At 40.1% G+C, this 22,364-nt stretch overlaps 1 protein-coding gene across 8 annotated transcripts in view; it reads left to right on the forward strand.

The window, feature by feature from the left end:
- The window catches only part of PRKAG2 (protein kinase AMP-activated non-catalytic subunit gamma 2), a 218,313-nt gene extending 203,012 nt beyond the window's left edge, over positions 1-15,301 (forward strand). For all 8 annotated transcript variants that reach the window (XM_057416532.1, XM_057416534.1, XM_057416536.1 and 5 more), the window contains 10 exons: positions 798-879; positions 1,890-1,948; positions 3,438-3,483; positions 3,976-4,030; positions 5,065-5,191; positions 5,958-6,123; positions 6,461-6,498; positions 9,242-9,388; positions 11,589-11,682; positions 14,189-15,301. In XM_057416532.1, coding sequence (XP_057272515.1) covers positions 798-879; positions 1,890-1,948; positions 3,438-3,483; positions 3,976-4,030; positions 5,065-5,191; positions 5,958-6,123; positions 6,461-6,498; positions 9,242-9,388; positions 11,589-11,682; positions 14,189-14,220 — 846 coding nt within the window. In that variant the 3' untranslated portion in view covers positions 14,221-15,301. The remainder of the gene's footprint in view (positions 1-797; positions 880-1,889; positions 1,949-3,437; positions 3,484-3,975; positions 4,031-5,064; positions 5,192-5,957; positions 6,124-6,460; positions 6,499-9,241; positions 9,389-11,588; positions 11,683-14,188) is intronic.
- Positions 15,302-22,364: the final 7,063 nt, after the last annotated feature.

Below are 22,364 nucleotides of genomic sequence, written 5' to 3' on the forward strand. Positions count from 1 at the left end.
GAAGCATATCGCCAAGAGATCAGGGTTTCAAGGTGTGCTACAGCCTGACAGCTTCATGCTTCAGAGAACTAGTGTTCCCAGGGAAGTTTTGTTTTTCTTTTCTTTTGGGAATGGCACTATAATCTTACAAACTCAGCTTCAGAAATTTGGGAGGGTTAATTACTTTAAAAAAAAATGAAAGTACTTGGTTGTATTTCTCTAACAGGAAAACAGGATAACTGCTCATTTAAACTTTTGCTCATTTAAAATCAGGTGTGTGAATCGTGAGCCTAAAAGCTGGAGAGAAAATGAGACCAACTCTTTTATACAACTGTGGCCATAGTGAACGTTAACTAGAATTCAGTACAGTCTTCAGCTGTTAAGCTATATCCTTAAACTGGACACTTGTGATAATTATATTCATTACAGATTTATTCAGCGTCATAATTTTGTGGGGGTGGGTGTAATAACGTTTATGGATAATATCAAACAGGAATAAAGTTGAGTTTAGCCAGCATACGTTTTTAGCTGTCTCATTTTTTTTCTTTGTCAGAGGCTTTCACACACAATATTCAGGTAATGAAACAAAAGTCTATCTGCCTTTGCTAAGCTTTTTTTCCTAAGCTTTTAAACCATTTTAGAAGTAAAAGGCTTAGGGGTTTTGATTGGTGTCTATGGTTTTTGTTCTGTTTTGAATGCAACCTACCTGTTTATACTGCATTTTTCATTTCTCCTAGTAACTGGGGAAGCCCTTCTGTTGGTGTCTGGTATGCTAAACTAAAAGCAAAGATTTGTTCAGTTGCTCATTCTTCTCGCAGGTAAAGAAAGCCTTTTTTGCCTTGGTGGCAAATGGTGTAAGAGCAGCTCCACTGTGGGAGAGTAAAAAACAGAGTTTTGTAGGTGAGTAGTTCTAACATTATTCAGGATTACTTTAATTTCCAAGGTGCTTTACTGTTGCAGAAGGTGGCCCCAGGCCAGGCATTGTCTAATGTCCTTGAGACACGCTGGCAAAAGAGGGTTTCTTTTTCCTCCTTGCAAGGAGTGAAATGTCGCCAGGTGTCATAGTGTTGCTGTGCTTGGAAAATCATGAAAGTTCTTTGAGGTCCTGGCCTTCTGAAATCTGGTCTCTAGTGTGTGTGTGTCACTTTACCTAAAAATAAAGGTGACCGACACAAAAAGGAAATTTGAAAATATGAACTGTAAAAAGAAGGATTTAATGTTACAGTATCTTAATACACATGTGATACAGGCATGCCGTTCTCTGCCCTTTCTCAGTGAAGTGCACTGAGAAAGCTCAAAAATGATTAATGCTTTCAGGTAACTAAATTAATCATCAATATTATTTTACATAGTTTGGTGTTGGTAGTTAAAATGTGTATGCTATGGATGTATTGTTTTTTTTTTTCCCCTTGTTAAAAAAAGTCGTGTATCAGTACAGGTTTACCATGGAAATGATTGAAGGAAGGTCTTGAATAAGTACTATTCAAGAAAATGGATTATATTGTTCTTTCATTTGAGTCTGTGAGTCTGACTTGTCAAGTACAGAATGGGAATGTCTAATTCTAAAAGAAAATGAAAGGCAAGGATTGCCCTCCAGCCTCTTAAAGATGTTCTAAACCCTCTTTTCTTTCCATGCTTTTTGGGGGTGAATACAGTCTGGATTCAAGGATTTCTTGTCAGATTGAAAGAGGAGGTTATAATTTTGAATGTTAATTCAGACTTGTGTTTCTATTCTGAAGTATCAGTGTAAAAGTGAACATACATAGTTTCAGAATTCCACTATTGAATTAGTCCAATACTAATAGTATGTTACATGGATTTAATATTTATTAAATTGTATATTGCGAATCTAAATACTGTGTTAAGCATATATATCTGAAACTTTTTTTTTCATATATCACTTGTTACAGGGATGTTAACAATTACAGATTTCATTAACATACTGCATAGATACTATAAATCTCCAATGGTAAGTATGATACTAAGCTACACTTTTATTTGCTATACAGTACAGAGACTGAAATATCAAGCTGAAAGATTGATTATGGTTGTTGCTATTATTTAAGTCTTTAGAAGCTTGGATATGACATGGGTATACCAGCTGTGAGGGTTTTCTGAAAGGGAAGATGGCTTTGTGAGCAAGGTAATGGAATGGTATCTGAATAGCTGGGTTCAGTTCCCAGGTTTTTAGCCATGAAAGTCCTATGAGTTTGATTGGGTAATGTAATCTATCTGCTTCAGTTACACGTGTATAAACATGAGGAATTCCCTTAATGAGTACAACCACTTACTATGTTTTGTGTAGTGCTTTCCAGAATGATAGCCTTTGTTTTGGTTACAAGGCTCCACTTAGTGTTGCAACTAATGAATAATGCATTTGGGATGAACGACCTGGCTTAGCATACTTCCTAAAAAGAGATGTGATGTAAAAAGTAGGAAGGAAAATACTTGATTATTAATGGCTGTATGTATTGGTGCTCAGGTCATTTCAAAGCACATACTTCAGTAGTAATCGGAATTCTATATAAATATCAATCAAAAAGCATTTGGGGAGGATGTCTAAGTTACATGAAAATGTTACTGTGTTTGAAAAACAAGTATGTAACTATGCATGTTTACGTATAATCATCTTTGTCTCATAACTGTGATAGAGCTATTCCAAAAGGAGTATGTGGAGTTAAGCAGAATGCTATCTTACAGAGATTTAGATGCCTGAAAAGGTTACTCTGTTCTTGGAGTGATCGTGTAAACAAGTTAAACTAGTTAAATATATGCAAATTTTTTTGTCACCTGGCCAAATTACACAATCACTTGGAGATCTGTTGACTTCAATTATCTGTAATTTAAAATTCCCATTGGCAGGCAGTTGATGAAATTCTCTAGCTTGAATGTTCATGCAAACATTTACATCCCTTTCTTGTTCTCATCATGTCACAATCCTCCCTCTACCAATTAAAACAGATACGCTATATTTTAATGGGGAAAAAGAAATAACCGGGAACAGTGGGATGAAGCAGACATCTGATACCTTAGCTGATGCTAATATTCACAATTCACAGAGAAATGCTTATCAGATGCCATTAATTTAATCAGAGTAATAAGCTTTTACTGGTTTGGGGGTGTGAGGAATCATCAGGTTTACTCTAGCGTGATTGTTTTAAGATGAGATAGATTACTGCAGAGATGGCTTTGAGTCTAGAAGAGCCCTAGGCTCCAAACCTGGGCAGGTGAAAGATCTTCCCTGTCCCCTGGAAATATAGGTCCAGTGTGGTACTCTGCATTGAGCAGGATTGCACCCCTTCTTGTTACTGCCAAGAAATGTTATTCTAGACTGTTCTTACTTTGTTAGGTTGCCTGCAATGAACTGTAAGGATATTATTCAGATATTTATAGTACTGCTAATGATGTTGGATTTAAAATTAATGCTTCAAGCTCAGTTTTCCATCTACCCATTGTAGGTTCAGATTTATGAATTGGAGGAGCACAAGATAGAAACCTGGAGGGGTAAGAATATTTACTACTTGGTTTATAATTTGGTATGTTCTAGTGTTTTTCAGTATAGTGGATTTTTAATTAACCATAGGCTTAGCTTGTCTCTCCACACACTTTTTAATGAAAGCAGGAATAGTAAACGCCAACTAGAAATTCATACAACCTGCTGGGTGTGAACAGAAGTGCTGAATGCAGAGAGGAAGCTTAACGTTAAAAATAGACTGTATGCCGTTAAATAACACAGTACTCCATGCGGCAGACGCTCACCCAAAACGAGCTGGTAAAGACTTATTTGCTGTTGTTGCAGTGACCCCTGGTGGTAACCAGTTTAGGCTCACTTAAAACTTCTGTTGCCTTAACGTAATCTCCTTGAGCGGTAGAGCTGTATATATTGCTGCCTTTCTTCAATTTAACTGTGTATGAATGAATTCATAAAATGCTTTCATAAAAAAAGCTAGTGTTTTCATATAAAGTGGTAATGGTCTATTAATTTTCTGTACACAGAGCTTTATTTACAAGAGACTTTTAAACCTTTAGTGAACATCTCCCCAGATGCAAGGTAGGATTTTGCTTTTCAGTTTGCTTAACTTGAAATAAACTAACTCCCATCTCAATATTGAATTTAAGACTTCTTTATATAATAACAAACAATGTTGTAAACTGGAGTACAAAAGACTGACTTTTCTCATCTTCTTGATCATAATAAAGGGAGCTTTTTTTATTGTGAGTGAGGACCTTTTTTTTAATTATCCAAAGAGAATTTTTAGTTAAACTTGTGTCTTTTACTTGTCAATGTGAGTAACTTTCTTTAACTAAAGGAAAGACGATATGTGTCTTGTTTTGCTCTGCTACTAGTTTGGGTTCCTTAAAATATACATGACTGTTCTTTTCTTGATGGAATTTGAAAGAAACAGTTTTGTGAATTGCCATTATACCTTAGTTACCAAAGGTAACTTGAGAGCTTTAGTTGCTCACTTAACAACTTGAGTAATACTTAAAACTTCACTTTTCAGCAATTAATTCTTGCTTTCAGTTAGTGGAATAAGATTGCTTATGCCGTATCATAGGAAACTGGTGAAGGGAACTTTTCACCACAACTAATGATATGCTATATCCTCACGTAGTAGGTGTAATAGAATGACATTCTAAGTAGTAGTAGATGTAGTAGAATTGCAGTATAGAAGATACAATAGGACATGTAACATTTTCTAAGAAGAGCAAGAACACTTTTTCACTTACTGTCGCTGAACAGAAATAATCCATTTTGAGTGCAGGGATATCGTGAGCACAGCACCCACTGGAAAAACAGTTTATACTTGGGAGGAGGTATTTCTTCACTACTTTCTACCATAAAAAGTCACTTTCAGTCACACCTTCTTACTGGTGTTAGATGTTCATGAGCATATTGTTGCTGTGTTTTAACCAGCTGCAAAAGTTAATTTCAAATCCCTTAGTGTTTTCTTTAACATTAACAATAATGTAAGTTCTCATCGTATGTACTTCATGGGGGGCTTGTAAACCTGTGTGTATATCACTTGACATTACTAATTGCCAGCTAGAATTAATTATTTTAAAAAATGTTTTTCTCCTCAGCCTTTTTGATGCTGTATATTCATTGATCAAAAACAAAATCCACAGATTGCCAGTTATAGATCCAGTCAGTGGAAATGCACTTTATATACTTACCCATAAAAGAATCCTCAAGTTCCTCCAGCTTTTTGTAAGTATTTAAAGTTATGCTTTGTTTAATGGATTTTCTCCCCCAGTAGACCTCTTTAATGATAAGTAATTTAAGTCGTAGTACAGAAACTTCCTGATAAAATTCCATATTCATTGTGCCTGTGCATATCCCTTTTGGTAACAGAGAAATTTGAGCTTGATGTAGGACCTGTACGTTGCCTTTTCTTTCTTTTAGTCATTTAAAGAAACCTCAACAGCAAGGACTTCTTTTGGCTACTGAGTAATTTGCTGTCCTTTCTGGAAGATCTACCCAGCTTCACAAGCTTGTTTTCATGAAAAGAAAAATGAATCATCTCCCAGAGATGAGATTATCATTGCTCACTGTCGCTTACATTAGTCACAGGAATAGACAGGAAGCACAATGAATCAAAAAGAGTGCTAAATAAGCAAGTATGTCTTGCTGTCATCTCTCTCCAGTTCCAGTGGGAAGGAGACACCTTGGGATCAAAAGCTTTTAGCGATGGGTTACTACAAAAATAAATAAATGAGAAAACGTAGTAATATAGTCTTAATTTAGAGCAGCTTTGAACAGAAATACTACTTCTAGCTGTGATCTTGTTTTGGCTTTGCGTTAATTTCGTAGCAGATTACTGTGAGGGTCTGTAACAATCATTTGGAGTCTGTAGATGGATGAGTGAATATGGATTTCCTAATACACATACCAATTATATGGAAGCATAGTAGGTGTAGAAAAATGGTGGTTGTAGAAAACTGCTCTGTAAATACAGTAATTCTGACTTTCCTAGATGTCAGAGATGCCAAAGCCTGCCTTTATGAAGAAGAATCTGGATGAACTTGGAATAGGAACTTACCACAACATTGCCTTCATACATCCAGACACTCCTATCATTAAAGCCTTGAATATATTTGTAGAGAGAAGGATATCGGCATTACCTGTTGTGGATGAGTCAGGTGTGTGCTGGGGGGTCTTCTCTATAAAGAAGCGTGGCAAGATTAATGGTGCTGAACCCTGGACTGATGTTGGGCTGGGTGGTGAAGAGGAGACAGAATAAAAAAGGCAAGGGGAGGGTAAGGGGCAAAAGAGAATATAAAGAAACATTTATGCAGGATGTAGGTTGATAGGCTTGGAAGCACTTCATGGTTTGGTAGGCGTTTTTTTTTTGGGGGGGGGGGGGCAGGTTCTCCTTGATGTGTCTGTTTTTTGTGTAATTATAACAAATGAAACCAGGAAGCAAGAAAACTAATTTTGTATTTCAAGCACTTTACTAACTTTTGCTTTTCTTTTTAGGAAAAGTTGTAGATATTTATTCCAAATTTGATGTAATAGTAAGTATATCTCTTAAATTCTATTAAATATTTTATATGCAGTGAGCATTTGTAAATTAATTTGTTAATATGTAAATTTTGGCTATTTTGTTCCTTAGGCTTTAGTTAAATGAAAAAAACATATTCAATTCACCCTGAACAGCTTTATTATTATTATTATTATTATTATTATTTAGGCTCTCCTTGTAATAGGACTTGCACACAGGCATCTACTGCTCTGGTTGTTACCCAAAATTAGATCTGGCTGTACTCCTACAAAAAGAGGGCATAGGCTTTTTATCCTTGTTTCTATTTTTGAGATAGGATTTTCCATTCATGGCCGCTGCTATTCCACGTTCTGTTTTCAAAGAGAATGCAGATTTCTCCAAGCAGTCTGAGTATTTCCTAGAACTTGACCTTCTCAGTGAACGTACTTGGCTCATTCTTTTGTGTGAGTCTGACTCCAGAGGATTGCGTCTGTATTCCCTTCTGGGTTAGATACAATTCAGGCCAGTTTCTGGTGGGAATTCCGGTTTCCCTCAGGAGTGCAGCAGCATAGTCAGATTCATGCCATGATTTGCCAGCCTCAGGGAGCCTGGGCTCTTCTAGTCTAGTGCTCTTGAAAAAAACGTGTTTAGGGCTTTTTTTATTCCTGTCCTCTCCCAGCTGAATGCACCTGCCTTCTGATAGCTACATTATTTTTCAGACACTGAAGTGCCCAGCCTCCTAGTGCTAATGAAGAATCCTGATGGCTGAAATGCTGTGTAGAGTGCTTTCAGAGAAATGAAGAATAGTCCCAAATGGAAATACTTCAACTTGTAATGTCTTTACCTGCAAACAGTACTCCTAACGCTGAAAATTTCATGTTGCTGTCTTTGCCGCCTTTTCTAGGTGTTTGTCTTCTTAGGGATTTTCTGCTCTGTCAGATCTTGTTCTGCCATAAAAGCTGGTTAGTGAATAGGTGGTAGCTGCAGTGGGAGTGATCTAACATATCAAAGACAATGAAATTTCACAGTTGGTGGATGCAGTGTTTCCACTTAATTTTACAACTGTGTTACTTTGAGGCAGGATGATTCTCCTCTATTTCCCATGCCTTTTCAGAAAGGCACCAAAAGGAAGAGGGTTCTTTATGTTTTTCCACTTCTTTTCTGACTTTAAGTGACAGGCAACAGAAGTTGTAGGATTTTTAGAGATGCTTGATCTCTTCTTTGGAAACATTTATGTATTGGGATCTGGGGAGGGAAACAAACAAACAAAATCATGAAGGCTTCAGGATATAATTGTTTGCTTCCAGCTAGTAACATGGGAAAGAGTTAGGGCATCTACTGATTATTCAAGATCTTCCTCAGTGTCCTCCAAGACTAGTCTGCTTATTATTACATGGGAGGGAAAAGATTCTTTTCTTAGAAGATAATAATCTCAAAGGCTTCTAATTTTATCATCTGCTTCAGCCTGATCTGCTGGCTTTAAAAGAAGGGGAGGGGGAAATATGTGAAATGTATAAACTGATCTTCCAATAAATATAGAATTTGCAAGATTCAACTGGTGATTTTTATCTTTAAGCCATGTGGCTAATATCCTTAGTTACATCAGGGGTTTAAGCCATGCCTGTATAGACAGCTGGCTAACTTGATAGATGATTTAAGACTTCTGAATTCGTTTTCATGTTCTTGATGGGAGAAACCTGGAAATGGTGTGATGGTATAGAAATAGCTTTAGGTTAGTGTTCATTGTGTACAGGGTGATCTCAGTTTGCAGAGGCTTTTTATGTTTTCCTACTGTCTTCATTAGGAATTAGTTAAATGAGTTAACTAAACATGCTTGTATCTTCATGATCATCTGCAACTGATCTTGTTATGTTCAGAGTAATTCAATCCAAAAACCTGACCAATCACAGTATATTCTAGCCAAAAATTAATTTCATTGATTTTTCCAGTGTTTTCTTTTTTTTTTCCCTTTTTCTTTCTTCCTTCAGTGCTCGAGTACGCAAAATCAGTAGGCCAGAATGCACCGACACTATCAAAATACTGCAATGGTCTCACCTACAAAGAAAGCTTTTGCTAGTCTGGACAAATTCCTCTTGTTACAAGCATGGTCCTGTTCTTAAAATGAAAGTTGACCATGTCAGCTTTCAAAGTTTTCTAATTTTATTACTTTTATTGGTGGTAATGGGTTTTCATTTATGACTTTTTTTATAGTACTTATTGAAATGTATAGTTATTAAATGGCAGTGCCAGTTTAGTCCAGGAGAGGGAGTTTGAGCCCACAAATGAGAGGTGATGAAAACTTTTAAATTGGCTTTCTGCTTAGCTCTTAACTGAGATCTACTTTATGGGTGGTGTTCAGAGCAGTTGGTGTTCTCCCCTATCCTATGGAAAAACAACAACAAACAAAGCATATTCTTAAAATAAATACTGTATATTCTAAAATCTGTGGAACTTCATCTTTACATTTTCTACTCATGTCAAAAGCGGGATGAATGACATCAAGCCAAATATCAGCCAGCAAAGTAAGGAGATTTTCACTGGCATAATGCATATCACCAGTTTTATCAGTTACATGCTGTATGACAGACTGGGTTAACATAATTGCATGCTTGACTGTTCTCAGAAAATGAAGCTGAAGAGCAATTGCTTTGTTTAATATGTGACTTGGAATAGACTCAATTTGCACCAGAAATGTGTATCTACTTGATGCCAGTATATTTACTCTGGTGAGTACTTTATTGAGATGTGTTATGTGCCTTGTTGTTTTGCTTTTCCAGAATCTTGCTGCTGAAAAAACATATAATAACCTAGATATCACAGTGACGCAAGCCCTACAGCACCGTTCTCAGTATTTTGAAGGTGTTGTAAAGTGTAGTATGCTGGAAACACTGGAGACCATTGTGGATAGAATAGTGAAAGCTGAAGTGAGTTGGCTTTTTATTTTTCCCTTCACTGTAAGTTAAAAGTTGTATTGCAAATAAATAATACAAATCTATCCTTTCTAAGTTATTTTTGTTACTTGCTGAAAGTATTTTTGCATAACTACATGTTTTGGGTATCAGTTTGCTTTATAGACTTTAATTATAGGTGCTTACAGGGATGTGCAAAGTATTGTACAGTACATCTGTAATAATACTCAGTTATTTGCATTTCTGGTTTATGACATAACTGAACTGAATGCAAAGATTTCTTGAAAGAATCGTGTTTCTTCCAAGCCTGCCATGAGTTTTGCAGACAATTCCTCTAGCTAGATTGATTGGCCTTTGGTTCAGGAAATTTAATGGGTACAACTAGTTAATGTTTTCTGTGCTTTGGTACTGTTTATTTTGTTTGTTAATACTGGGATCTTATACACAGAGATGAAGGAGTATGTAAGTCTTCCTCCCCGATACATCTCTCTACAGAACAAAATCAGTATTACCAGCTTCAGTTGTCTTCGAAGTGTGATCAACTCCATTTAAATGCTTCAGCTTTTTTCAATTACAAGATTATTCTTCCCAGCATCGGGGCTGTAACCATGCATGTACTTGATACAAGTGAAACTTCCACTTTGTTAATAACCCCTTAGAACCTCCATTAAGCAATTTCTGCTTGTAACTTTCTGCATTTGCTTGAGCTTCTGCCTGAAATGGAATAATTTTAGGTAATTTTGTTGCTATGTTAACAGGTGGTAGACATTTGGTTTTAAGAATAACTCCTACCCTTTGGTTCAGTCTAAACATAGCGAGATTATATGTAAAAATGAGTCAGTCAAAACTACAAGCTATATTTAGCTGCCAGGCAAGTGCTTGATCTTACTGGAAATGAAACAACTACACTGTCCATTTTTCTTTAAATCATTACACTGACAGAAGAATAAAGTTATTAAATATGTGCATATACAAAACCTAATAACCATGTCTAAAAAAATCACAATTTCTTTTTTTCATGAAAAAGAAAGTGCAGCAGTATTTTTCTGTCTGTTCCCACCTCTCTCCTTTCCTTCCAGTGTCAGGTGGGTATGACTGTGCAAAAAATTCAGAGCTTCTCTTTTCTTGTATCTGATTAGCAGCAAAGTGATTGACCTCAAGCATAAATTAACATACCTATTAAATCAAGACTGATGTATCTTTCTTGCTGTCTCCTCTGTGAGGAGATGAGAAACGTCCTTTTTTACCCTTGTAGCTGAATATTTGAACTTTATTGTGAAGAGAGAATTCACTTAGGTAAAAAGTAAACACATGGTAGGCTCTCAGCTTTGGACAAACACCCTTTTTAGGATCCCTCACTTATGAGCTGGTTCAGCTGTGATGTTTAGGTTATAAAACTCTGCCCACTTGCACCAGGCTCTGGTGCCAGGCATGATGTTAAGACACTTTTCCTGGTTCTGCAGTTGTCTTCCACTGTTGTAGCCTGCTTTGGTCAATGAGTCTCACTCAGGATATAGGAATATTCACCTACTTCCCCTACAGCTAGAACAAAAGTTTTCTAGTATAAAATGTTTCACGGAATAGGTTTGTAAGGATAAGATCATTATGTGAAAATACACTTAGTTTTGATAAATCTTCCCAGTTGTGTATGTTTAATTCTCCAGTGAACTTGCACAGATAAGCTGAATAATTATTTTTTTTTGTCTTAAACACCTTCTGTCATGTAGCCCTACAAGAAAAATTAAGCGAAAACCAACTTAGACATGTCATGATACAACAAATCTTAGTGCTGTGCCACTCTGAGAAAGTATTTTTCAGAAGGAAGCCTCATTTTATTCCTATATGTTACTCTGAGATCACAGGTGGTGTTGGGCAGTCTCAAAGCTGAGGAAAAGTGTTTTGCTGTGAGTGCCAATTTTTGAGAGCAGAAGTACTTTAAAGACCTAGATCTTGGCTTACCTGTCACTTCAAATCTGATTTTGTTGCTGTGTCAGATAGCTCTGTGTTTTTTAAACATGCACTTGTTTTCATTTATGTAGGGCAAGCTTGTTTGTATCGCTGAGTGAGATTGGTATTGGTAACATTTTTGAACCACTTGTTTTTTTTCTACTTGTCTTCATACTGTGTTACTTTAAGATTTACTGTTGTTTTTCTTTGCTTCAGCTGTTACTTTAAATAAGGCAAATATCTCTCAAAATATTTTCCTTGCTGGCAGGTTCATCGTTTGGTGGTAGTGAATGAAGCAGATAGCATTGTGGGTATCATCTCACTTTCTGACATTCTACAGGCTTTGGTACTCACACCTGCAGGTATGAACATTGTCTTCTCACCTTTGCCATAAGTCGTTTGGTAGTGTGTGCACCCTGCTGGTTTTAATGTAATTGACAATAAGAAGCTTTTGATTTTCAACTTTATATCTGGTTAGTCATAGTTCTTACATACAGTATTTATTTCTCTTCAGAAAAAAGCTGATAAAATACTGTCAGTCTTTCGTTCCCTGAGAAATGCATGCAGAAGCTTCGCAAATATCATTACTGTTCATGTATCCTTTTAGGGAAAAGGTTTTGATTAACGTTTTAACAAGAAAAACAGGATGAAGTTGAATAGACAACAGGGTGCCTTCTCCAGCTTCCTGAGTTTCAGTACTCTGGCCAAGTGCTCCTCGTGTGGACAAGGCTGTGCTTTCCACTAGCTCTGCAAGCCCACCTCCTTTGAGCCCTGCAGTTGTCCAGCTATGCTGTGGGGTTTGGTTGGCACATCTGTGTTGGAAATGGCACCTCAGGCCACCAGAATTATGCCAGTAGAAATCTCTACTGTATTACTAACCATGATCAGGTTCATTTTAACAAGAAAGTCCAATAGTAGATTTATTTCTGCTACTTTTATGTCAGTTGGTTGAGGGGGGTTGGTTTGGGATTGGATTTGGATTTTTTTTTTCTTTCAAGTTTTTCCCAAGTTACTAACCTGCTTAATGTTCCTAATTGTAACTTAACTGAGACCACATAAATGGCTTCAGTGTCACAATAACTAAAGCAAAGCCCTCTTTTAGCTTTGTGAGGAAGACAAAAATTATGTCTTTAGGATTACAGTTTTGCCTCAAAAGAAACCCAAACAACCCAAACTCAAAAATGATTAAATGAATGGAAGTGGATATGTACTTAAAAAAAACTCTAAATATGATCTTAACTGGGACCTCTTACTTGCACTGATAGATAACATGATAATGTAAAAGTGTTTCTCCTCTGTAGATTTAAGAAAAGTTAGTGCAGCTTTTTGAAATAGTAAGGCTCCTACCTTGAAAGAAAGTGATCAGTGATACTGCCAGAGGTATTATGTCAATGCATCTGGTTCCTTTTAATGACCTGGAAGAGCAGGAAACCCAGCTTTCTGTGAAAGGTATGGATCAGATTGAGAAATCAGCCAAAAGGCCTGGGTCAAATGGGCTCATTGCCTAGAAAGATAATGGAGGGGTATATGTGCCTTCTAAGAGGGAGGTGTAAAGATGGGCAGACTGTGCCTCTCCAGGCAGAGGAGGTAGTTTGCCTCATGACTAGAGGGTAGAAGGATCTAAGGAGAGTAGAACATTACTGTTGATGGAGTAGAGTTTAGAAAGAAAAGATAGATCTGGACACTGACAAACCAAGAGCTTTGTCATATTGAAGTTACATGGACACTTAAGTTGTAACTCCATGAGCCGATATAACGGTGCTCTGTTACTAAAATGGGTAGTTTCTGCTCCCATACTCTGGGCCATGTGCTTCTGGCATTTAGTGTGAGGCAGCACCCACACTCAGGAGATCCCTCTGTGGGTTGCTTTAAATCATTGATCTAGCAGGTAACTGAGCCAGCAAAAACTGCAGAGTTTTATCTGTTTGGCATGCTAAACTGGCTCACAGATGAGTTTCGTACTGAGTACAGGGGTTAGAGGAACAGAAGGCAGGATTATGCCACTGGAAAAGCTAAGGTGAGGGAAGGCCTCCTTAGGAATAGCTGGGCATTAGATTGCAGTTCCACGGAAAATTTAGGTTGGAATTTGTCTCGTGAAGTAAGGGTGAGGATGTCTGTGGTGTAGATCTAGTTTATAAAGTCTGGAGGGTTGGGTTGGGGGGGTATCGGTTGTGATGTATAAACTGGATGTATTTAACAAGTATTTCAGTGTTTGATTATACAAGTAGTAACTCCAGGTTGCTGGCAAGAGGTGCTTGATTTCTAGAGCTGGATGCTCAAGCCAAACTCACAGTATGGTTCAGTCATTGCCCAGCATGTGGCTGGTTTGAGTACTTGGAGAAGAAGCAAGGTGCTGTTCAATCCTGCTGAACAGGTCTCTCAGATCCCTACTGTAAGCAGAATCTGCCTCTGAGCCAGGAAAAATAGGTCCATCAACACAGTGTAGCTAAACTGAATTCTTACATAGCTTGTTCTCAAGCAGGACATGAATTTTTGAGGCTGTTACGAAGATTAAGCTTGGCTTCTAAGCTGATGGACAGGTCTGGGCTGTGGCTTTTTGATTGAGGGTTTTTAAAACACATTCTTGTACTGGGGAGAATCCTGCAAGCCCACTATTAGTAACTTGCCAGAAGTTACTTAGACTTGCCAGTGAAGTTAGATGCAATAATGGTCTTGATGCCTTCCTCACTGTACTTTACATTAGCATTTAGCAATCCTGCAGTATCTTCTTTATAAATGGTATCCAGTACAAAGGTTCTGGTGCTGTGGTTAGGCAAAGCTCCAGCATTCAGAACAAGCAGTGCTTTTCCAGAAGCCAAGTGCTATGTGCGTAAGGAAATTACACGCGCTTTCCTCTTCTGTTAACAGGTGCCAAACAAAAGGAGCCTGAAAGTGAATGACTGCGGTGAATGTACACACGTTTGTAGGAGAAATTGAACAAAGTTTCTGGGTCAAGTTTGTCTCAAGAACGGTGACTGCAATAGAACAGAGCAGGATGGTTGAGAATGTGTATTGGGACTTAGTGATGGATGATGAGTCTATTCCCCCCAGTGATGTCACAAAAAAAGCAGCATGACAAAAGCTTATGTTAAAATGTAGGCTTGTATTTCAAAATGTCTTCAAAACATTTGCTGGAAGACTTCACATGATGTCCTTCATTAAAATGCACTGTATTCTGAAACTTTTTCGTTTTGTATTTGACAGAAGTCACTGGTCAGCAATGGATATATGTGACATAAGGCAAGTGTATGGCATATTCATATCATAGTGCCTTATGTCAAAATACAGCAATATGTCATCACTGTTGCCCATCACTGTCAAAGGAAGTATTGTGCTAAACGAGACACTGTATTTGAATGTGAACGTCTTTAAACCTAAAACCAAATCAGTTTCAGTTCTCATTAGATTTGTCATAAAAGCTGTAATTTGAATATCGGTAGACTTCTTTCAAACTTCAATGACAGTTTTGTGTTAAATGTTGCATTCTGAACCAAGATGTAAAACAAGACTGATTTTAAAAACGGCTTTATTTATTTTTACTTTCATGACAATTTTTTACACATCTCTTGGTGGATAGCTAAAATTTCACCATATCCATTAATAAACTGTTGATTGTTATACAAACAAGCAGTAGATCTTCTCATTATTTAAAACCTTGGAGTTGCAGAAGCTGTGGCCTGTTGATCAGTCCATATTACTTGCGCTCAAGATCTCAGAAGCATGGATCCATTGTGCTCCGTACTGTAACATGCAGGCACTGTGGTGGAAACAAGGTGCCACAAAACAAGATTTTCATCTGTATTTAAGTGTAAAACAATGCTTGTACACAAACTTTTTATTGTATATGACTTGTACAGATGCAGAGGAGCAAGGAAAGCTGTGGGGTATTTGCTCATGTGTAAATGTACTGTAAAGTTTGAAGATGAGACTTTTATAACTGTAGATCCTTGTAGATGGAAGAAATTAAACCCTAAAACACCAGTTTGGTTTTAGCAGTTCTTGCCCAGTTCTTTTGCATGTATGAATAAATGTATGTGCATTTTGATTAGTGCAAACTAGGGATAGAGGCATTCTCGCTTTCCTTCGACTTTAAATGTGGCTTGTGCTAATGGAGTAATGCAGGTGGTACAGCTTTTTACTGTCTTTCCAACTTAGATACTGTACTGGAATAGCACAGTAAATTAATCCTTCTCTTTCCATTTATAAGCCTTGAGCAAAAATATCGGGATGCTGGGGAGGGACTCTTCATTAGAGACTGTAGTGATAGGACAAGGGGTAAAGGGTTAAAACTTAAGCAGGGGAAGTTTAGATTGGATATAAGGAGGAAACCCTTTCCTGTTAGGGTGGTGAGGCACTGGAATGGGTTGCCCAGGGAGGTTGTGAATGCTCCATCCCTGGCAGTGTTCAAGACCAGGCTGGATGAGGCCTTGGGTGATATGCTTTAGTGTGAGGTGTCCCCCCCATGGCAGGGGGGTTGGAACTAGATGATCTTAAGGTCCCTTCCAGCCCTAACGATTCTATGATTCTGTGAAAAAGGTTATCAGTTTTTTTGTTTGCTTAAGAAATGTGAGGGTTTTCAGAGTCATGAAAAACCCTTTCTTCAGAACTTTTACCCTTTCTATGAGAATTTAAATTTTGAACTAGATGTGTAGAAAATTTCATTCTTACTGGCATCTTTAATGTATGAAAACATTCCTGTAGTACCTAATGGAAACTGTTGTCAGACTTTATCTCTTTCTCTCTTACTCTGTGAAAAACACTGTCATGTCTCTTCCAGCACTTCTTCTGACCAGGTAAATACTGATGCTGTTCCCTGCAATTTCAGATGGTGTTGAATTGAGATAGCTGGGTTGGCCTAACAGCAGTGACCTTCAGGTCTGGTGTTGATTGCTGCCATCAGAGATGATATCAGCACAGCTCTCATTATCTTTGGGGAGATGGAATGACAGAAACTAAAAATAGCTGCTTTTGTTCTTCATGTGGTGTGGGGGATAACTTGTGGTAGAGGAGAATCTTGTCTGGAGGGGATGTGGTCAGCAGTGCCACCAGAGCTGCAGCTTTGTGAAGGTGCAGGTACTGCTCCAGCACCCCTATGGAAGACTACCTAAATGCATCGTGAGATCTCTCCATCCATCACTAGTCTGCATGAGCATATTCTCCAGCCCTATATTCAAGGTATTTTTTGAAGAGAGGGGTTAAACCACTGATAAGTACTTTTTTATATTCTTTGTTTTCTAGCAGAAAGTCTTTTGGCCCTGTTCCACACAGACAGCTTTGGGTCTGTCTGCATAAATGAGCAGCATACAGCAAGCCAGAATGAATTGGCAGTTTACGAACAACCATATACAAACCTCCTATTTTAACATGTTACAAGTGCTGTGGATGTCCTGTGGATGCAGGACTACCCCGATTATGGGATATCCCAGCCTCCTCAGTGATACAGAACTGTATTTAGAGCATTTTCCCCCTTACTTTCTGGAATTACTTTGAATTTGTGGGAAGTAGAATCACGGTGCAATGCTGCAGCACGAATAAACAGCAGTGCTGGTAGAAAAGCATTCTGCTTGTCCTGGCACAAGTACCAATGCTGATGCAGTAAGCAAAACTAAGAAATCACTTTAGTTTTCATACAGATCGTCTACTACAGAGCTAGAAAAATGCTTGCTCCAGCATAAGAGAGGGACAGGAGTAAGTGAGGGTAGAGAAAGGCAGGGTGACTCAGCAGCACAGCTGCAGGTACCAGGTTAAAGTGACAATGCAAGTAAAGCTTTCTTTATAGGTTCAGGTCTGCAAGGAAGGTCTGTGAAAAATAATAATTCTAAAAGTCATCTTGGAAGGGAGCAGATTGTTGGGTTGTACCCACTTTAGATATTTTTAGCTGTTTAGGTACAAGAAAAATGTGTCTTAGTAAATTTCAGTCCTCAATATTTTTCAGTATCTAAGAGAAACATCATGGGGAAAAAATCACCTTTTGCTGGCATTGATCACTTGACTGATAAAAATGTTTTCTTTGAAATTCATGTAATTAAAAGGTCTGATATCTTTGAGACCCTGCAGATAATATTTGCTGTTTACTGGGGACTGAGCTGCAATTGTTGCAGATCCAAGGCTTATCCGTCTCCTTAAGGAATATTACTCTGTTGGAAATGTTCAGGTAACGCAGAAAGAACCAGCCTCGCTTTCCAAGGCATGAGCTCTTGTCCTCACAGCAGACAACAGGAATCTGCCTGACATGGCAAGGAGTGCTTTGAGAGCATTTCTTGCCATCTTTCAAGAGAGGACAGGGTAAGTTGGAGTCTTTCAGCTTTAGTCCAACTAGAAGTGAAACCATGTGTGCTTAATCCTGTCACACAGCAGGCTCTTTAACTGTTCATGCTGAGCTCTCCAGCCAGTTTTAGAAGTAACCGGTTTACTTCAAAAGTTTCTATGAACTTTCACCCATATTGAACACTTATTAGGGGTAATTTCCAGAGGAAAATGTCATTCTAAATAATTTAATACTACCCTTGCACCCACATAATGCATTTATGCAAAAATAATGTTCTGCAGACACTGCTCTTCAGTCTTCAGGCCTTAATTTAAATGTGGTTTTGAAAGTCACTTTCTTGGTCTCCATTTGTATTCTGATGATTACAGTTAGACCTGAGGTGGATGGGAACAGGAGGTGACCTGTCCTCATAGAGCACACTCATTCCTTTAGGAAAAAAAAAAAAAGTAGCTATAGAGTGCATGCCTGCCAGCTGCCTACCAGCACTTGTGATGCCAACAGCCCCTGTGAACTGAGTTAATTCCGTAATTTGCTTCTTCTATCATTTTGCCAGTGTTTCTGTCTGAATATTGGAAAACGCGATCACTGAGAAAATGCAGGAGGTAGCAGGCACAAGTTGTAAGATGGAACTCAATGTACTTTGTAACCTCTGTGGGCAGCAGAGCCTGTGCTGTGCGTGTGGAAGCATGCCCAATGCAAACACTGGACACACTTCAAAAAACTCCTCGGGAAGGTCTTGATTTGCCAAGGGACAGAGCAGGTAATTACGCCAGTAATTGCTGTTACAGGAATTCAGTGTACAAGTCAGAGCTGTTCTGCATTTGGAATCTGAGTAGCAGCGTGTTTGTGGGTTTGCATGTACTGTATTATCATAAAAATACTTGATTGTTGAGTTACATTTACTGCATGAAATTCATCATGGTTTTTCTCTGTCACAAAAAAAGATAGACAGGTTCTGTTTTTGCAGCCTCCCTCAACCTCTGTTCCTGATCTCACTGCAAAAACATACTCTATTGGTGTTTGCACTTCTCCCTTTTGATATTCTTTCTTTCAAAACCTAGGCCATACCTGACATGTTGCACTCATTGCACTTGTTTATTGTTAACTTATTTACAATAAATAAATGTGATTTATTATCTGAACTGAGCCAAAAGCCATATTTGAGCTGAAGGAGTATCTGCTGAAGTGAGATGCAAAGCAAGCCTGGAATAGAGCTGGTGCATGGTGTATGTCACTTGTCCCAGAGTTTTCTAAGTTCCACTGTAGTTCACAGCACAACTTGCAAACACTAGAAATGAAGAAGCTGGACTAGGGCCAGGGAGTGCACAGGCAAAGCCCTCATCCCTAAAGCTGCCGCTGCTACAGAATGCTGCACTGTGAAACCACAACCTGACCATCACACTTAGACTCTTGGAGGGGGGAGAGAATGTTAGCAAAGGGGTGCTTAGTGAGTATGTGAAGCTGTTCAGCCCTAAACATACAAACAATAGGAATTCAAAGAGTGCAAAATGCACTGATCAGACAATCACAGCTAAACTTGTGTTCTTCCTCTGCCCCAGAGCAGGAAGCGTTTATGCTTCATCTGGGCAGGAGAAATGCAATGACAGCCTTACTGCCATCAAGATTCTCACATCTCTGCTTAACCTGGCACCGTTCACGTAGCGGGGTCCCAGTCAGCGATATCACCAAGTCCTAGAGCATAGAGAAATGACAAAGTTCCCTGAAAGCTCTGTACTTGCCTGTATTTCAAGCTTCCTGGTCAAGATAGAACAAAGAATTTACATGATCCTGATGGAATAAGGATTATTAGCTAACTCTTTCCAAAGAACCAACAGAACAAAGGAAAGTTGTTGTTTTTTCTACAAGTTCTACCCACCCATGCCCAAGAAGGGTGAGCTCTGTGTCCCTGCCACTACACAGGCTGAGCAAGTGTGGAGCGTATCCTAAGGTGGGCCAACTCCATTGCAAGTAGAGGCAGTACATAAAGCAGCTGAAGGGGGAATCAGAAACCCTGCAGCTGTGAGCTCTTGTAAGTGAGTAGAGTGAACAAGTGCATAACAATGGGAACAAGACAAATAGAAAAGGGTCCAAAAGGTGAGCAGGGTAAGGGAAAAGACTTAATCAAGAGAAGCGGGCCATCAAGGAGACAGCAAACCCAGAAACTCTCACGAATTAAAGAATACTGATGCTCACCACTCTGAGCATGTGGAAGGGTATGAATGTGTTTTCTGAAAACACAATTAGGTTTCAGCAGCATGAAAAGCATAGTGCCCAAATATAACGTGCAAGGAATGAAAACTGTAAGGATACGGAAGTTGGAAGCATGACTACCACTAACTTCACCCACGTTTCTAAATCCACTTGTACCCCTTGAAGGTAACCCTTATCTCAGTTCTTTCAGACCTCTGTTTCAGTGAATTTGGCTCATCCTAAATTTTGCAAGTGCAAAGATGACAGCACAGCTCCAGATCTACGCAAGGGAGGGTCCTGCAATCCATGTGTCTCAAAAAGATTTATGTATTTTAAAACAAGCAAGACAAGGCATACAGTGATCTATGCTGGGCAGGACTATCCCTCTGCACTGCTTGGAGAGCCTTAAACAGTATGACTGCTCACAAAGGTAGGATCTCCACATGCTACTCTCTTCCTGGAGGCCCAACCCTTCATCTGTGTGGCAGCATTGCACCAATCCCTGCAGCGTGGTGCTCTATAGCTCTGGTGAAGGGGGAATCTGTACTGCAATGAGCGTTTTAGAGAGGCTGGACATGGAGAAGGAGCATGCATAATGATCTTGACCGCAGCCATCACTGACAAAGTACATAAACTCCCTGTTTTCTCATGAAATAACTATTTGTTTGTCATGTACTGATCCACTCAAGGACATCGTATGTGCTGGTTCACAGGTTACCAGTACTTGGTTTTATGATCCTATAATCTAGATGACTATAATGATGATCCTATAATCCAGATCATGGAGTGAGTCCAGAAGAGGCCAAAAAGATGCTCCAAGGGCTGGAGCACCTCTCCTACAGAAACAGGCAGAGAAAGCTGGGCTTGTTCAGCCTGGAGAAAAGATGCCAGGGAGACCCTAGAGCAGCTTCCAGTGCCTAAATGGGCTGACAAGAAAGCTGGAGAGGGGGCTTTTTACAGGGGCAGGTAGTGATAGGCTAAAGGGGAATGTTTTTTAACTGACGGGGGGAAATTTTGATTAGACATTAGGAAAAACTTTACTGTGAAGGTGGTGAGGCCCTGGCACAGGTTGCCCAGAGAAGCTGTGGCTGCCCCATCCCTGGCAGTGCTCAAGGCCAGGTTGGAGGGGGCTTGGAGCAACCTGGTCTAGCAGGTGCCCCTACTTGTGGTAAGGGGGTTGGAGCTGGTGATCTTTAACGTCTCTTACAACACAAACCATTCTATGACACGTATAATCAGCATATTCCCCAAACCCCAGGTATATCCTTAAAGCTATCTGCTTCTTCAGAAGCCTGTTGTTTTTGTGTATAAATAACTCATTGTTTTACTTTAGTTCCCTGCCCTCTTACCCAGTTGGATAAATGGTTGAGAATCAGGGAGAATGTGGCAGCCCATCTCCCTTAACATCATCAAGCTGTTGGGTTGGTTTATTTGTATCAGTGAGTTGTACCCTGGCATATTTTCATGTTAGGTACCAGTGTAGCCCCCAAAAGGACAAGATGCATGTAAAACCCCAACGTATTTCTAAGAAATGTTCACTTTTCAAGAAAATGTGAAATGGGTATCACCAAAAGTGTGTTCAAAATAAGCAGCAGAAGGGGGGGGGGGGAAATGCATGTTTCCCGATTTTCTCCTCTTTCTCCCTGAACTTCTGCATCCATTAAGTGTTTAAGTCACTATTATCACCTGCAGCACTCACTTTTTTTTCCAGGTGGAAAACTCACCACTGCTTGGATCTCAGTTAACGATATTTTTCCACTCGCAGAAACTCCCTTCACTTTACGTGCAACTGCCAATACTTTAGAGATGCTCAAAACCGGCGCTTCCCCAGACGTTTGTCTGCGTGATTGGGAACGCTCTCAGGGCGCCCTGAAGGGAACGCTCCGAAGAATCACCGACATGATTTTAAACAAGAGCCGCGTTCTGACGGAGAGACCCTCTTAGGGACGGGCGGCCCGGCGCCGGTGGCCTTGGAGCCTCCGGGTCTACGGAGTGTCAGCGCGGCCGGCTGCGTGCCGCCCTGACAGCGAAGCCGGCAGCTGCCAACGGCCAGCAGCGCTCTGGGCCATCAAGGGACAGCGGTTCGGGTTCTCCATGTGGCCGGGAAGCGGCGCCGGTGATGGCGGGTAAGGGTAACGCGCTCCCCTCAGGGGCTCGGCGGCCGTTGGAGCCCGCAGCGCGGGACACACCAGCCACCCCTGCGTGACGCACAGGTACGTGAGGGGGGCGCAGCCGCCACGTGGGGCGGGCGCCGCCCTTGATGTGGTTCGGCATGTCGCTGGCGGCGCGGGCGCTGCCCGCCGACACCGACACCGCCGCCGCCGCAGCCGCCGCCCTTGATGTGGTTCGGGGCGGGGCGGGTTGACGATGCCGCCGTCCAAGTCCCGCAAGATCGCGATCCGGGGCTACCGGCGCGTGGGTGTGTGTGGGGCGCGCCGCGAGGAGCGACGGGGAGGAGAGTGTGCGGGGGGGGGGGCCGTTGGGGCGCTCCGTCCCGTCCCGGGCTGTGCGGCGCCCCGCTGCCCGGCCCCGCCGCATCGCCCTCCCTCGCGGCAGCAGGTGCAGCAGCAGCGGCGGCGGGGAGGA

The sequence above is a fragment of the Pezoporus wallicus genome, unplaced genomic scaffold (genome assembly GCF_028554395.1).
Source record: "Pezoporus wallicus isolate ANWC-B61680 ecotype Strahan unplaced genomic scaffold, APGP_CSIRO_Pwel_v1 contig_3847, whole genome shotgun sequence".
Classification (NCBI taxonomy): Eukaryota; Metazoa; Chordata; class Aves; order Psittaciformes; family Psittacidae; genus Pezoporus; species Pezoporus wallicus.